This window comes from Tachypleus tridentatus, chromosome 7, assembly GCF_004210375.1.
Source record: "Tachypleus tridentatus isolate NWPU-2018 chromosome 7, ASM421037v1, whole genome shotgun sequence".
Classification (NCBI taxonomy): Eukaryota; Metazoa; Arthropoda; class Merostomata; order Xiphosura; family Limulidae; genus Tachypleus; species Tachypleus tridentatus.
Window position 1 is genome coordinate 191,502,476 of NC_134831.1, and position 15,431 is coordinate 191,517,906.

Here is a 15,431-nt window from a genome sequence, read left to right on the forward strand (position 1 = left end):
AGGAAATTTATTATTTTTAGGGCATGACCATTTGGCCTTCAATTTTCTCTCATTTTCATGGGCACTAAGGCTAAAGTACACATTAATGTTCATGGAACAGAAATGAGTTTCCCAATTAGTTTAGTAAATATGGTATTAACTTTTTTCATCAGGGGCTTGAGAACCTGGCCTATCCTTTCAAATTATGTTTATCAGGTACATGAGTATTAATTTTAACCAATGAGACTCATGAAGTAAGAGTATATTAGCATTAAGATTTAAAAAAATGAGGGATAAAGAAGATCCAAGATGCCCTGTGACCTCAATATGATTCTTAGTGTTTGCTCTCTCCTGACTCCAAATGATGTGTGAACTAAGTCTTATATAAAACTTTTAAGTATCTCTTATCCATTTATTATTTTAACTTTGAAAATGATCAGAAAAGTCCCTTAAAGGCCTGAAGCACACCAGTAAATTTCAACACCAACATGTCTGACAACTTGACCAAGATTGAAAAAAATTAGTTACATGTTGTAGCAGCCCTTTGAAATTCTTGATGGGCAGACAGAAACAATGCCATAATCTGTGGTTAATACTGTATTTCTAAATAAAACTACAACTAGTATTTGTTTGCATAATTTCTAATGTAAGCTAGTGCCAATGAACAGTAAACTAGGCCAACACTAGAGTACAGCACATGGTATTAACTTCTAAATCACCTAGCATCATACATTGCATTGCTTTCATAACTAGTTACTTGTAATTCAGTAATGTTATCAATAGCCAGATAATGCAAGAGGCCTAAGTTGGTTGGTTTGCAATTTAAATTTATCAAGTCAAATTACTGACGTATCTTATTTCCCTTCATTTTCAAAAATAAAAAATCAGATAGTAACCTATATATTTACTGTTGGAAAAAAAATGTTCCAATTTCTGGCACTTGGCCACCACAGAAAAAGGTTTCATGGCATTCTCCTCCTTAACTCATTTTTAGGCAAGTTCAATACAGGAAGTATTTTCAATCACAAACTTCACCAACCAGTGCATGTACATGCTGACTCTGATCGTCACACACTGCCATCACTGTGAAACTTTATACATCCTCTGCAAGTTTGTTATTTGAGTGCTGATTTGAACTGCTTGCTACTACTAAGAGCCTGTGGTATTGCATAACTCAACAGACTGCTGATCCAAACAAAACTTCATTACCTCCACTGCATGCATTTTATGTAACATACTGTTCAGCAATGCCTAGTGTTTGTGGTCTCCAAAGGTTTCCCCTTTACTGCAGCATACAACATAAACTCAGATCAGGAAAACATAATCGTCAAAGAGATACCAAAGAGCATCCATTGTGGTTGTGGATTTTAATGATCTTTTGAGGGCACAACAGTAATTTTTATAAATATGGCAGCAACTACCAATTGTGGCCACAAAGCATGTGATGCCCTGTACCTTGCTACACATTTAAAAGGGTTAGTTTTCAACATTAAATAACCCTCAAGATGAAAGTCAAAGAAAATATCCAGAGTGATATTTTGGAAAAGACCACAGTTAAAATTTAGGTCTGGAAAGGCTTCCCTTGTGAAATGATGGATTTCTTGGTCTATGAACAAATTGTAAATGCTACAACTGATGAATATGTCAAAATTAGTGAAGCAAGGTAAATGTACATCTTTATATGAAGCTCTTCAGTTGACCATGGAACTTGAATTAACTATACTCACTGGTTCTTGAGAAAGAAACAGCAATATTGTGTTAGGATACCACTTGACAGCTTGGCTCTTTGTCACAAAAGTGACAACTGGAATATATATATACATCATAGTTGTGATGCATTATTTTCCAAAATGGCCAGAAACACATTATTTTGAACTAGGAAGTTGAAACTCTAGCAATAAAATTGATCAATAAATTTCCTTCAAGATCTGGCATACTTACAGAATTTCACTAAGATAAAAGAGAGAATTTTTAATAAACCTTATCTGCATACACCAGTGTTAGGTCCTGGAGATAGAAAAAAATCAGGATATCAACTTTTCACCAATCTTCTAAACCCATGGTAAAGAGATACAATCACACACTGTTGGATAAATTAACCATTAATGTGAATGAGCACCATCAGAATCAAGTACTTCCACTGTTACTGATGAGTTATCATACAGCAGTAAATGAAGCTACTGACAACACACCATCATCATTTACGTTTGGGAGAGGACTTACAATGTCATTGGGCATTTTGTACTCTTGTTCACTGAACAGTCATGTAAATGGGTCTTACACAGAATAAGAAGAAAAATTATGGAACACCAATGATGTCATAAATGACTTTATGCAGAAAAACTTAAAATTATATTGTGATAAAACAAAACAGTTATTAGGGCATTATTGCTGATAAAATGAAATTTATTACATTAAAGAGATATGATATGGCTGTATAATTCCTGTCATATCAATGATGTGGCTTATAGAATCTAGAGGGATAGTTAATTCAAATCAAAAGTGACCATCCTTGGCAATGTGTTAGTGACAGAATGGTCAATTTTAAATAAGAACTTGACAGTTAACTGACTCAATCACCTACCTAGGAGTAACATTCTCAGCAACAGGACAACTAATAATAATAATAAGTATCAAGAGGCTACTCCCTCTGTATATGATAGGCCTCGGAAAGAAAACCATGAAAAAGACTTGATGAATGAACAGCTTAGTGTGGTTTTGTCTGTATTAATACTGTTTAAGGAGCTTCAGAATCCCAGAAGGGGCAATGTAGTAAACTATATTTCATTGTTGAAATTTACATGTCACCAAGAAAGCAAATAATGTTATGATACAAAAGTGTATAAACGTATTTCTAACATACTGGAAACATCATGAAAATCTAGTTATTTTGATAAACATGTTGAAGTAGACATCAGTGTTTAATTTTCAGTTAGTAGTGCTAATCATTGAATGAAATATTTAATGCGTGAAAACCCAGAAGCAGTGAAAGCTTATTTTTATATTAGTTGTAGTACTATTAACCAGGTATTTCTATTTGGATGACATATATAAACTTAGACCTACAAGTTACAACAATGCAAGAGCTTGTAAAAACATTAAGGAAGAAATACCCTAATTTGATTGTTATATAGACTATGCTTATAATTACTTTCACTAATAACTTTAATTTAGTCTATGGAACAAAATAACAATGTTACAATAATTATGTCAACTTCACAAAAATGTACAGAAATGAACTTTCTCAATTTCATTAGCATAATGAGACTTCAATAATTTCAGTAAAAGGTATATTTGTAATTCACTCATCAGTTTTCTTAACTAAATAGAGTTCAGTTACATAAAAATAAAATAATAGCAGTGTTACCTAAATCAGAAGGTTCTTCTGTCACTGGACTAGTTCTCTCTTCATCATCTGATTCTGGTGCTTCACCAGATACTACAATGCCTTGCTGAGACATGATTGGCTAATATCAGAAACAAGTTTTTAAACAATCTGAATTACTATAAAACACACTTTTATCTAAAAATCTAATGTTAATAAAAAGACAAACTCTTTTGTTAGGAATTTTCTGTAAATTTTAAATTAAGGTTACACTTGAGCACCTTTTTAGAAAAAGATATTTCAGTTCAAATTCATAACTTATAATGTTTGCTAGTTACAATTATAATTTTTCAATGTTATTCTGCAGATGTATACAGTACACTCTGAGCACTGAAAAAGATAAGATGAGGAGATTCTATAAAAACTAATTCAAGAAATAATTAAGTATCTTTAAATATATTTTTCATATATTTTAATTGAGGACTACATAGAACTGTGAACATCCCTGTTCAGCAAACAAACTTTTACATTTACTGCCACAGTAAGAAAACAGTTTTTACAAAGAATAATGTGCATCATGGATTTTATGTATAAACATTCATAAAATGTTATCCATGTTATTCCACAATTAGCAATAAAGCCTAACAGCCAGCACTACATGCCACTGAAGGAAACAATAGTTACTGTACATTTTTAAAATAGTTTTCATCTAGTTTTGAAATCAATGCTTTGACAATTTTTGTCAAACATTATTTGTATAATACATTAAATGATATATCAACATTATAAAGATAACTTTTACCTATAAATAAGTTGGTACTTAGGACTAGATGCAGGCAATTAGTGTAATTTCTCTCAAAGTTTAATTAAGAAGCTCACAAGTCAACTAACCAATTATTCTTTCATGGTACTAACTGATTATTTGCTATTGCTTTCCTTGTCTTCAGTTTTTATTAAATATAACAGAACCTTTAGGTGTAACAATTTAGGATTAATCCTAAACTGTTGTATATAAAAACTGCCATGTATGCTGCATATTATGAAACCTGTAAAACATGAAAATACAATTAATATAAATTCTCCTTATAAATTTTTATGAGACGATTGAAATCAAAGTATTTTTTGTGAAAAATAATTGTCCTTACTTTTCATGCAATAAAACTAATGATAATTCTTGTCACAGTGTATGATAGATAAGATATAATTCAGTGAAAACAAATTAACCCTAATTCTAGAACCAAGGTCAGCATAATGTCTATGAAGTTTTGAGTCTGTTTTACTTCAACTTACAGTAGCCTAAATTAATTTAGGTGTGTGAATAATGTTATGACACTTTGTCAAATTCATTACTTGGTATTAAAAAGTAAATCAACTGTTTAATGACTGTATGTACATGTTACAGATTTTACTTTGACCAAAAGAGGTGATACTGAAAAGTTTGATTTGGTTTGTTTTGAATTTTGCACAAAGCTACACAAGAGCTATCTGTGCTAGCCATCCCTAATTTAGCAACGTAAGACTAGAAGGAAGGCAGCTAGCCATTACCACCCACTGCTAACTCTTGAGCTACTCTTTTACCAATGAACAGTGAGATTGACCATCACATTATAATGCCTCCATGGCTGAAAGAGCGAGCATGTTTGGTGTGATGGGGATTTGAACCTGTGACCCTCAGATTATTAGTCGAATGCTCGAACCAGTTGGCCATACCAAACCAACAATGAAAATAGAACCAATGATTGGCATAAGGCCTGATTCATTATTTGATAAGCCTTCAATAGGTCAAACTACAGTCAATAACAGAGGGTACAGTCAATCAAAGAGTGCATTGGGCTTCAACATTACAGATTCTCTTTTCAATTTCACCTCTGCTGAAAAAGAAATCTTTAACATATATAATTCTTGTAGTTACAGAAATAGCTAATACTTAAATTACTTGGATAGTTGGTATAAGCAAAAACAGTAATAATTATAAACACTAAAGTTTGGTGAATTCATGTTTTTACGAGATGTCATACTGATCAATTAAGCTTAACAAGAATTAATTACTCTCAACTAATAATGAGAAAGTTAAACTAAACTAAACTAAAGTAGTAATAACTGGACACTAATTTCAATTAGTTGATTACTTTCATGGCATTACTTGTAAATTCAATCAATCTGTAATTAATCTATATGTTGTAAAAATGAATATCAAGTTTAAACTATCCATTATTAATATAAGAGACAGTTGGATTTATTATATCCTGTATTTCCAAGTTATCCTCTCATTACATACCATATCTGAAGAATACTAACTGATCTGGAAATATCAAATTAACCTTCTTAATTTCCTTATATAAATGCAATGGGTTCTTAATGGTACAAGTATGAAAGTTACTCAGCCACGCACACTTTTCAACAACTTGGTAATTATATAAGAGGACAATCTTATACCATCTAGAACAAATGGGTAGCACCAAAACAATTGAAATTTTAAAATAGTTTCAGACAATTCTTTCAGTATTAAAAAGGAACTAAAAATCTAATTTTTTTACGTTTATCATGCAACATGAAAAAATGGTGTAAGAGGACACCTGTATTATGAAATTAGGTTAAGCAAAAGGCTAAGCATAATTAGATATCTACTTAGTATTGAGAATCATAAGATAAAGAGTTATAAAAGATAGAACCAATGCCTAGCACCTCAGAAGGGACATTGAGAAAGTGATAAGTTACTGATGCCATTTTGATAGTACAGTAAAGTCTACTAAAAAGTTTATGATAGTGTCTAAAATAGGTACTTTGATGTATGATTCATTAAGGCAAAGCTTGGCAAATCATGTCCAATAAAGCTGTATTAGCTTAACAGAGCCCACCAGAAAAAGACAGAGCAAATTCATGTGAAAGAAAAAGGCTGTTAAAACCATTGTTGTCCAAAATAGGTTCATCTTGTTCAGGAGAAACTTGGGCAACATCAGAAGAAGGTTAGATCAAATAAACATCAATCTAACAACAAATAATTGCCAATAATTCCAAAACTGAGTTACTCCCATCTGAAGCTCGAGTAATTATGCTAGTAGAAGGTACAACCTCCAATGTAGCAACATATTTTTTGGAATTCACAATGTAATTGTTGGTAAAGAAAGCCAAACAAGGAAAATAAATTAATGTCCATAACTGGGTTTTAGAAGCAAAATAATACTGCTACAAAATATTAATATGGAAATTATAGGTTGTAAACCAGAAATAATGCAATAAAAATTTAAATTCAATTCAAGAGAGCTCTTAAAAATATCTTAACAAGGAGTGACAGTTAAATAGAATATCATAGAGGGTCACATGTGTCACATATGTGTATGACACATATTTATTGTCATACACATTTATTGGTAAAGGTTTGTTGCATGACAATTTGCATGCATGAGTCAGTTAAACCACATGAGAAGAGATGAAACACAGGAATAAAAGGATTGTGACATTAGTAAAATATTTTGTAAATAGATAGCTCACAGAACAAGAATAGATATGTATGAGATCAGAAGTAAGGTATTTTCTTGAAACTTTCATTTCTCCAAATAATCAGGTATACTATATCTACATGTTTCTTAATTCTAACAAGAAATATCAGATCATATTATTTTTCTCAACATGTTGTTTAGGGGCTTTACATAATGACTGAGAAGAAATTTTTAGTGCAATGTTTGTATAAAGATTGTATTACTTAAAAGTACAGTTCTGAATTACCACCAAGATTTGCTTCTTTCTGAGTTATATACCACTGCAGGTTAATAAATTAAAAAACGTTTATGAATTTAACCTTGAAGTTAATTCACCTTTGAACATTGTTCTGGTTTTGACATTATGGTTGATACTTCAAAATCTTCATCTGATTCTCCGTCCATTCCACTGACAACATGGACTCCATCACCTGCCTCTGACATCTTATCTACGTTAAATGTAAGTAAACATATCAAAAAGCATGTTTTATTGATAAATAAAGATAGAAAACCAAAATCTAGAAAGCATCTGATAGATACTTTTTATATCAGCACACACACACACACATTAATATCATTTACTTTTTCAGCAACATAGTTTGTACCATGAGTTTAAATTGAAGTTTTGTTTATCATAATATCCCTTTATGTGATTTGTATGATAAACAATTAATCATACATTAGAAGCAAAAATATACAGTACACTCAGACATCAAAAGTTCATTAAAAATATTGCTTTAATCTCAAGTTAAATCATATCAGCTACACTATAGTACAATGATTATGTTTACTCAGTGTCTGGCATATTAGTAAAATTACAGAGCATAACTAAATTGTTCACCATTCCTTACAACAAACAAAGACTCAAAAACTGTTCTGTCAAAGTAATTTATAATCATCACTTAAATCAGCTTACACTTTCTTCTTTTGAAGGCATTTTTAAACTCAAAGGCTGCCTGTTAACCTTAGATTACTTGTATTCCTGTATTTTTAACATTTTTTTTAAGTGCACAGTGTACTTTAAAGTAATCCCACATATATTTTTCCCATATACTCTAATCTTTTTTTTTAATATGGAAGTTAGTATGTATTGCATTTAAAACATTCCCTGTGAAACTGTTACATTTCATCCCACTTTGAACTGTAACAAGAAATTCTTTTAGTAGCATCTACGTAGCACGTAACATGAAATGAGGTTATGTGTCAATGTCATAAGTGTGAAAACTGAAAATTGCATTTTAATTACAATTTAGCAAATCTCTGGCCAACAAGTCTGATGTACTCTGGTTTGTTAAACAGTGACCTACAATAAATTACACCTGCTTTTGTATTTTACTTTCTACTTCATACAAAGACATTGAGTGAAATTTTAAAAATATTTCCAGCAGATTTTTGATGATGTTACATACTTGGTATCCAATAAAATTAGAGACTGTCAAAGTACATGCTATATACTTAATTAAATACATAAAAGCTCCAGAAGAAAGTGATTTTATGAAAATACAATGATATTCTAACTAACAAGTCTTCTCTAGCTTGGTATACAAAATAAGCTTCACATAGAAAACTCACTCAAAAAACATAGCAAAATATTGAACTGAACGTATAAAATCTCATGACTCTCTTAGCTCTACCGACTGTGATGAACTCTACTAAGCTACAAACCTTGTACGTGTGCTAATACATGGTGAGTGACTTCTCCAACAATCTGAATTAAGTAATACACAAACAGTTACATGAGATGTTTGACTGACCTATAACTGACACTGATCAAATCAAAAACCCTACAGAAGTACTTTACCTTCACCAACTCTATCAGTTACATGACCAGAAATAAACTATATTTGTTAGAACATACATTTGTTTCAGTCTCTAAACCACTGACAGAATTCTTTATAATTTTTATGTAGCTCTGCTCATTTACAATTTCCACTCTTACAATCATTAAAATTGTTAACATTTCTATACTTCACTTAAATACTGGGCTACTTCTGTAACATCCTGGCAAGCAAATTGTACTCCTAGTTTTTCAACTATTCCTATTAAAAATAGCCTTATCTGTGATCTTAAAGAAAGCCCATCTCTCTAATATATAAGCCTCTTTCTAATCTCTTTCTGCTTTGTATAAAGTCAACTCAAATATTATCAAAACTGGTACCTGAATGCTAGCTGGCTCTATCCATAGCCACAACTTTTTCATTACAAGGTTTGTCCCCATAAAACAAACAGGCTAGTAAGGCACTCTCTTTGATGGTTTCTTTGAGATGTAATATTCCACTAAGTAATTTTGCAAAGCATATTCTATCATAGTGTCTAAGAGCTTTTCCTACATAGGAAGTAATAGTAATTGGTCTATAACATCTACTTACCTTCAACAGGAGCATGTCTTTAATGAAATACAAAAAAAGGGAAAGAAAAAGAATCACATTTCTGAGTATTTAAAGCCCTGGAATAAATGTTGTTTGGCATTTTGTTTATTTTAAAATTCTCAATCTTTCTACTGACCATCAATGGATTATTTTGTGGATAATCTTGTAAATTTAAATAACTTACTTTTCCTTCATCAAGAAAAAAATCTTAGCTTTCCCCTATGTAGCTATATTTCCACATAAGTATCAACTTTTTATTAGCAAAATTTCTTGCTTGAGCAGATGAGAATAACAATGTAGATATAGTATTTGTATTCTCAAAACGTACACTGCTGGCCAAAATCTTAAGGCCAATAAACACAAAGAAAAAATATGCATTTTGCATTGTTAGACTCAACCACTTATTTGAGTAGAGCTTCGAAAGATGAAAATAAGAACAAGGAAAATAAAAAAAAAAATTTAGCATTTAATAGGAAAAATGTAAACACTATGAAATTAGCCTAAATACTACCTGAAACGAAGCGTTAATCGGTAAACACGTAACGAAATTTAGTCATTTGTGTTCAAGCATTAGCGGTGTCAACATCTCCCACTGACATCTCCTCTGTTATATTGGGTAAAAACATGGCAAAGGATTGACAGAGTTTGAATGTGGCAGAATTGTCGAGCTGCAAAAGCAGGTCTCTCTCAACATGCCATCGCTGGCGAGATTGGGTATAGTAAAACTGCTGTTGCAAATTTCTTAAAAGACCCTGAGGGATACAGAATGAGAATTTCAAGTGGTCAGCCCAAGAAAATTTCACCAGCGTTGAGCAGGAGGATTCAACGGGTTGTCCAGCAAGACACCAGCCAATCATCAAACCATACTAAGGCCCTTATGGATGCAGAATGCAGCTCAAGAACAATAAGATGCCATCTACAAGAAAAAGGCTTTAAAAACCATAAATGTCTTCAAAGGCCACACCACGAAACAGCTCGGTTAACCTTTGCTGAGAAGTACCAAACATGGGAAGTAGAAAAGTGGAAGAAGGTTTTGTTCTCATATGGCTTCCATGTTACTGGCATAATAAGGATATCCCACTGGGGACATTTTCTACACAACACAGTGGAGGAGGTTCCATCATGATCTGGGATGCTTTCTCCTTCCATGGAACAAAGGAACTTCAGGTTATACAGGGGTGTCAAACAGCAGCTGGCTACATTGGCATGTTGGAGAGAGCATCCTTATTGACTGAAGGCCTTTGCTTGTGTGGAAATGACTGGATCTTTCAGCAGAACAATGCTGCAATCCACAATGCCCGCAGGACAAAGGACTTTTTCATGGTGAATAACGCGATTCTTTTGGACTATCAAGCGTGTTCGCCCGAACTGAACCCCATGGAAAATGTTTGGAGATGGATGGAAAGGGAAGTCTACAGAAATGGACATCAATTCCAAATAGTGCATGATCTTCATAAAGTCATCTTCACCACTTGGAATAACATTCCAGCTAGCCTTCTGCAAACACTTATATCAACCATGCCAAAGTGAATGTTTGAACTTATTTGCAATGACAGCTTTGCAACTCACTAATGAGACCTCTTGTTAGGCATTTCCTACCCTGTTTAGGACTTCTTTTTGGTATGGTCTTAATTTTTGACCAGCTAGTATTTAGGCTAATTTCATAGTGTTCACATTTTCCCTACTAAATGCTAAAAAAGTTTTTTTATATTTATTTTCCTTTTTCTTATTTTAATCCTTTGAAGCTCTACTCAAGTAAGTGCAGTCTAACAATGCAAAATGCAAATTTTTTCTTCATGTTCATTGGCCTTAAGATTTTGGCCAGCAGTGAATCTGACAAAATTCTGCATAAAAGGCTTGTTAAAAAAAAAAAAAATCAGTGCTGGGAATAAGGCAACTCTTTGGATAGAAAAGTAACTGGATGGATGGAAACAGAGTTGGTATAAATGAAGTTCAGTTTGAGACTATGTGGGGATGTCTCTAATGGACTCTCCATTGTCAAAGCTCCCTTTGATTTGAAAGTGATATATAAATAAAAGAACTGTCAAAAAATTACTTATATCTGCTAATGATATTAAAATCTTCAGTGTTTCTCACTGTGAAAATGATGGCATTACTTTACAAAATGATTCAGGTCATTTAGTGAGTTAAGCAAATAAATAGCAGATGGCTTTTAATTGTAATAAATGCAAGGTAATGCATGTGTATTACAATAAGAAAAATTTTAATTGTAGTGAAAATAACCTTAATAGTCTTATGGGCAAAAAAGATATTTATGCTTCTGTAGATCAGCATTTTAAGACATCCAAGCAGTGTGCTGTTGCTTATGGTAGGGAATTTAGGATTTTTAGATTATATCTATGTAAAATGATAAATATACAAACTACAAATCTAAAGATTATTTTGTACTGGTAACTGGTTTGGTCACATTTGATGTATTGTGGTAAATCATGGGATCCTTATTACAGGAAGAACACTGAATTGCTGGAAATGGTTTGGAAAGGAACTATGAGAAGGATAGCCTGAAACAGAAAAATACTGTCTTGTGTAACTCTCATTAGTTTTCCAAAATTGTTTGCTCTTGAAAAACAAAGTATAAGGGATCTGACTGAAATATTGAAGACTTCTGAAAACTGTTGGTATGGTGTTCATGTATAAAAAGTTTGGTACTTTCTGCAAGATATTTTTATTATCCTTAACTTTAATGGGCTGTATTTGAATGCAGTGGATACAGTAATGCTGGTGGATGTAGAGAAAATGCTTGATAAATATTTAAAATTAATTGGTTAGGGTTGACTTTCAATATTTGAATTTTTGTTGTTTTCATTTTTATCTTTTTATATAACTTCGTTTAACAGATTTAATAGCCCAGTGGAACCAACAGACCCTTCCTGTCGTTAAATTTTATGTTACGTAATACTAATGACAATCATATATGTAACACCAACAGATAATTCAATGATAATTATATATTAAAATTTATATTTTCGTTTCACCAACTCCACATAGTAATACATGTATGTATAATTATCATTACTATAAATTAAATTTCTGTTCAGATAAATTTTTAAAAAACTTTCCAGAAAACTATGTAAATAGTTACTAAAAGTACCACCGTTTACTTTTGTAAAATACTTACTTCACCACTAATTTTTTTTTTCTCCTACGAAACTTCAAGTTTATAATACCAACACCCTAACACACTTATTATTTAGTGCTGCCCTCCCTTCAAAAACATTTATTGGTATAGAATCATAATTTTTTTTTTATTGTGGTGTCTGAATAATATATGCAAATTGTCTTGGCTGTAAAATAATATGTAAACAAAAACGACCCATTATGTCAGACTAAAACATACGTTAATATAATTAGAAATATCGCTGTGAGACAGCGAATCCTACTTTTCTTGATGACGGGAAACCCACTTGAAATAAAAATGTATCTCGGAAAGGCTGGTATGGGAATTAACACTTTTATTGATAAGGAGAGAACGTTTCGACCTTAGCCTGAAGAATCCTACTTTTATTTTGTTATGTTCTTGTTTATTGTAAACTTATCATTCCTTCTGTCGTTTAATTAAACTATAAATTTTAAGTTATATGAAAACCAAGGCTGAAATTCTCAAAAAAGAAAGAAAAAATATAGGTACTCAGGGAGGTGAAATGGACTTATTTTAGAAAAATGAAAAAAAATCTCACTGTAAACACACAAAAAAACGACAAAACAGCTCAAATTAGTCCCGGTAGTATTATCGTCTCAGCACCAGAGAATATCAACAGAATTTCATCCCCCGATTAATTAAAACCCACTTACCTTTTAAAAAGAGCACGTTAAATTTAAGTAATTATGTATTATAAAATAATAAAACTAGCACAAACTTCATTCAGCGGTGAGATGAAGATATTAATACTGTGAAGGTTACGTAAAGTCAGGGGTAGATGAGCAAATTTTGATTGGCCAATCAATTCTGGTTGGTGTTCAAAGCATGTCTGTGTAAAGGGCGTGTGGGGACATACACTAAAAAACAAATTGAAAAATAGGTGCTCTGAGAATCGTTAGCTAATTTAAATATAACTTATTTAAAATACCAGTCATTTAGAAAAACTTATTTATGATTCACAAAAATATCTTCCTATTGGCACTGATAATCAACATAGACATAAGCAAGTACGAGGATGTACTCTTGCACATGTGTGATTTAATATGCATTGTTATACGTGTTCGTACATACTGCTATAAGTTTATCTATTTACCTGAAAATAATTTTTGAAATTCAGGTTAAAGTTCACTGAAAAAGTCCCACAAATACTGTGATAAAATGTTGGTCCGGTTACTGCCCACTCTGCCAGACTTACGCTGGTGCACATGACACATGAGATATAATTTCGTAGTCTAACACTAAATAAAATCCCTTTCCTGGCCTAAAACGAGTTAGTTAACAAAATGCACATAAGTGATAAAACTCGTCTTATAGTAGTGGTTTGGAAGTTTTATATTAGATTTTCGTTGTCGTTAGAGTTTTATCAAACTGCTTTTTTGTTTAATGTTGGTTGTAAATGCATTTTGTTCTAATGTTTTACACTAGCATTGAACGGGAACCCTTTCACTTAGGGTACAAACAAAAGTACTCGTTTCCATTAACAGGAACATTTTAAGTTAAGCTAATAATTTAAAATTACTTCCTGGGCTTTAAAAAGGTTAATTATGTTGCACACTTGATTTCACTCAGAACCAAAACGCTGAGCTACTTATACCACCCACCACGAAACGTTTACACATTTCTAGCTGATTAATAGATGAAATTCACAAATAACACATCGGGTATCAATACAAATTTGGTATACCCACAGTTTTATCTGGGTTTCATAGAATATTTTCATTCAAGCAGATTTAATTATTTTCTTAATACTTCAATATTTTTCATATTGCCCTATAACAACATTCATCATTATAACATGAAAATACTGTCTGTAAGGTCACTAAGAGGAGGTGAACAATAATACATTCACGGTGAAAACTTTGTAAATTGCACTAAAAACTAGTACACAACTTTTAAGTAAAAGAAAATTCCTAAGGAAGCACAATAGGAGCAATGTTGAAGTTCAATGGTGAAAAGTAGTAGTTAGCACTACCTGACCCAATTGAGATAGAGTATCTAAGAATTTGTCTCAAACCCCATTCCTTTCTTATTGCATTGTAATGTGTTTTCATAAAATTGTTTATTATGATTATTTTAGATAACTCATTTTAAAATTACACAAAAGTTTCCATTTATCAGAGCATGTCCTAAAGAGTTCGGCATGGTTAGGACACTTGACTCACAGTCTGTAGGTCGCGGATTCAAATCCTTCTTTGCACCAAACATACTTACTCTTTGAGCTATGGAGGTAATGCTACAGCCAATCCCACTATTCGTAAGTAGAAGAGTAGCCCAAGAGTTGGCGATGAGTGATGATAACTATTCGTCTTCCCTCTGTTATTTCACTGTTAAATTACGAACGGCTAGCGCAATTAACTCTGATGAAGCTTTGCGCGAAATTTGAAAAAAAGCAACACCTTTTTGTAACTCGAAATCCCAACCACAATAGTTAATACCAGAATCAGGTTTATGTTCCTTGTGAGGTAGTATATTCATGATGTGCTAAAAACACGTAAGTCCAAGAAGTCTTGATAAAACTGGAATAGAAACATTCATAACCCCAGCGCTTTCGAAAGGTGGACCTTTCTTCTTCAGGGGCAATCTGGGAATGCTCAGTATAACTGAACGAGCGATATATAAAGATTTAGTTTAGTAACGTCATCGGACTTTCCGAGAATTATTTCTCTGTGTAGTGTCATAAGCGTCTCATTTCCGGTGCTATGCAGCCGATGGTGATGATGTATATGAAAAGGTGTTTGTAGTATCTTAACTTTGGAACGGATGAAATATTCGTGTGTTTTTAAGAACTGTGTTTAGGTGTTTAAGTGAAAATAACACCTGGAGAGTGTTATATAAATCAATTTAGAAACAGGAAAAAAGAATTATTTCATGAAAACATAAGTGAGAAATAAAGTTATATTTATGACAGAGATGAAACTACTGGCTGGAGATCACAGATTCCTGGATCTAGATTAATTCAAAAAGGTTGAACAGTGTTTAGCTTGGCAATCCAATATGCTTCTTTTATTTCTCTGTCTGGTTTAGTTTTGAATCCTGTTTCAGTGCCAGTGAGAGTAACATCATTAATGGAATGACCATCTTGGTTGAAGTGTTGAGCGACAGGGAGATCTTTTTCGGTG

At 32.3% G+C, this 15,431-nt stretch overlaps 1 protein-coding gene across 10 annotated transcripts in view; it reads right to left on the reverse strand.

Moving 5' to 3' along the window:
- Blos3 (Biogenesis of lysosome-related organelles complex 1, subunit 3) overlaps positions 1-14,881 on the reverse strand; it is a 58,231-nt gene extending 43,350 nt beyond the window's left edge. For 2 of the 10 annotated variants that reach the window (XM_076516419.1, XM_076516421.1), the window contains exons 1-3: positions 12,292-12,444; positions 7,120-7,232; positions 3,347-3,446 (exon numbers count right to left, since the gene is read on the reverse strand). In XM_076516419.1, coding sequence (XP_076372534.1) covers positions 3,347-3,446; positions 7,120-7,227 — 208 coding nt within the window. In that variant the 5' untranslated portion in view covers positions 7,228-7,232; positions 12,292-12,444. Of the gene's footprint in view, positions 1-3,346; positions 3,447-7,119; positions 7,233-8,941; positions 9,117-12,291; positions 12,446-12,553; positions 12,695-12,965; positions 13,166-14,523 lie in introns of those variants that run through there. The other 8 variants (XM_076516417.1, XM_076516415.1, XM_076516414.1 and 5 more) reach the window with 8 other exon arrangements.
- Between the last annotated feature and the right edge of the window lie 550 nt (positions 14,882-15,431).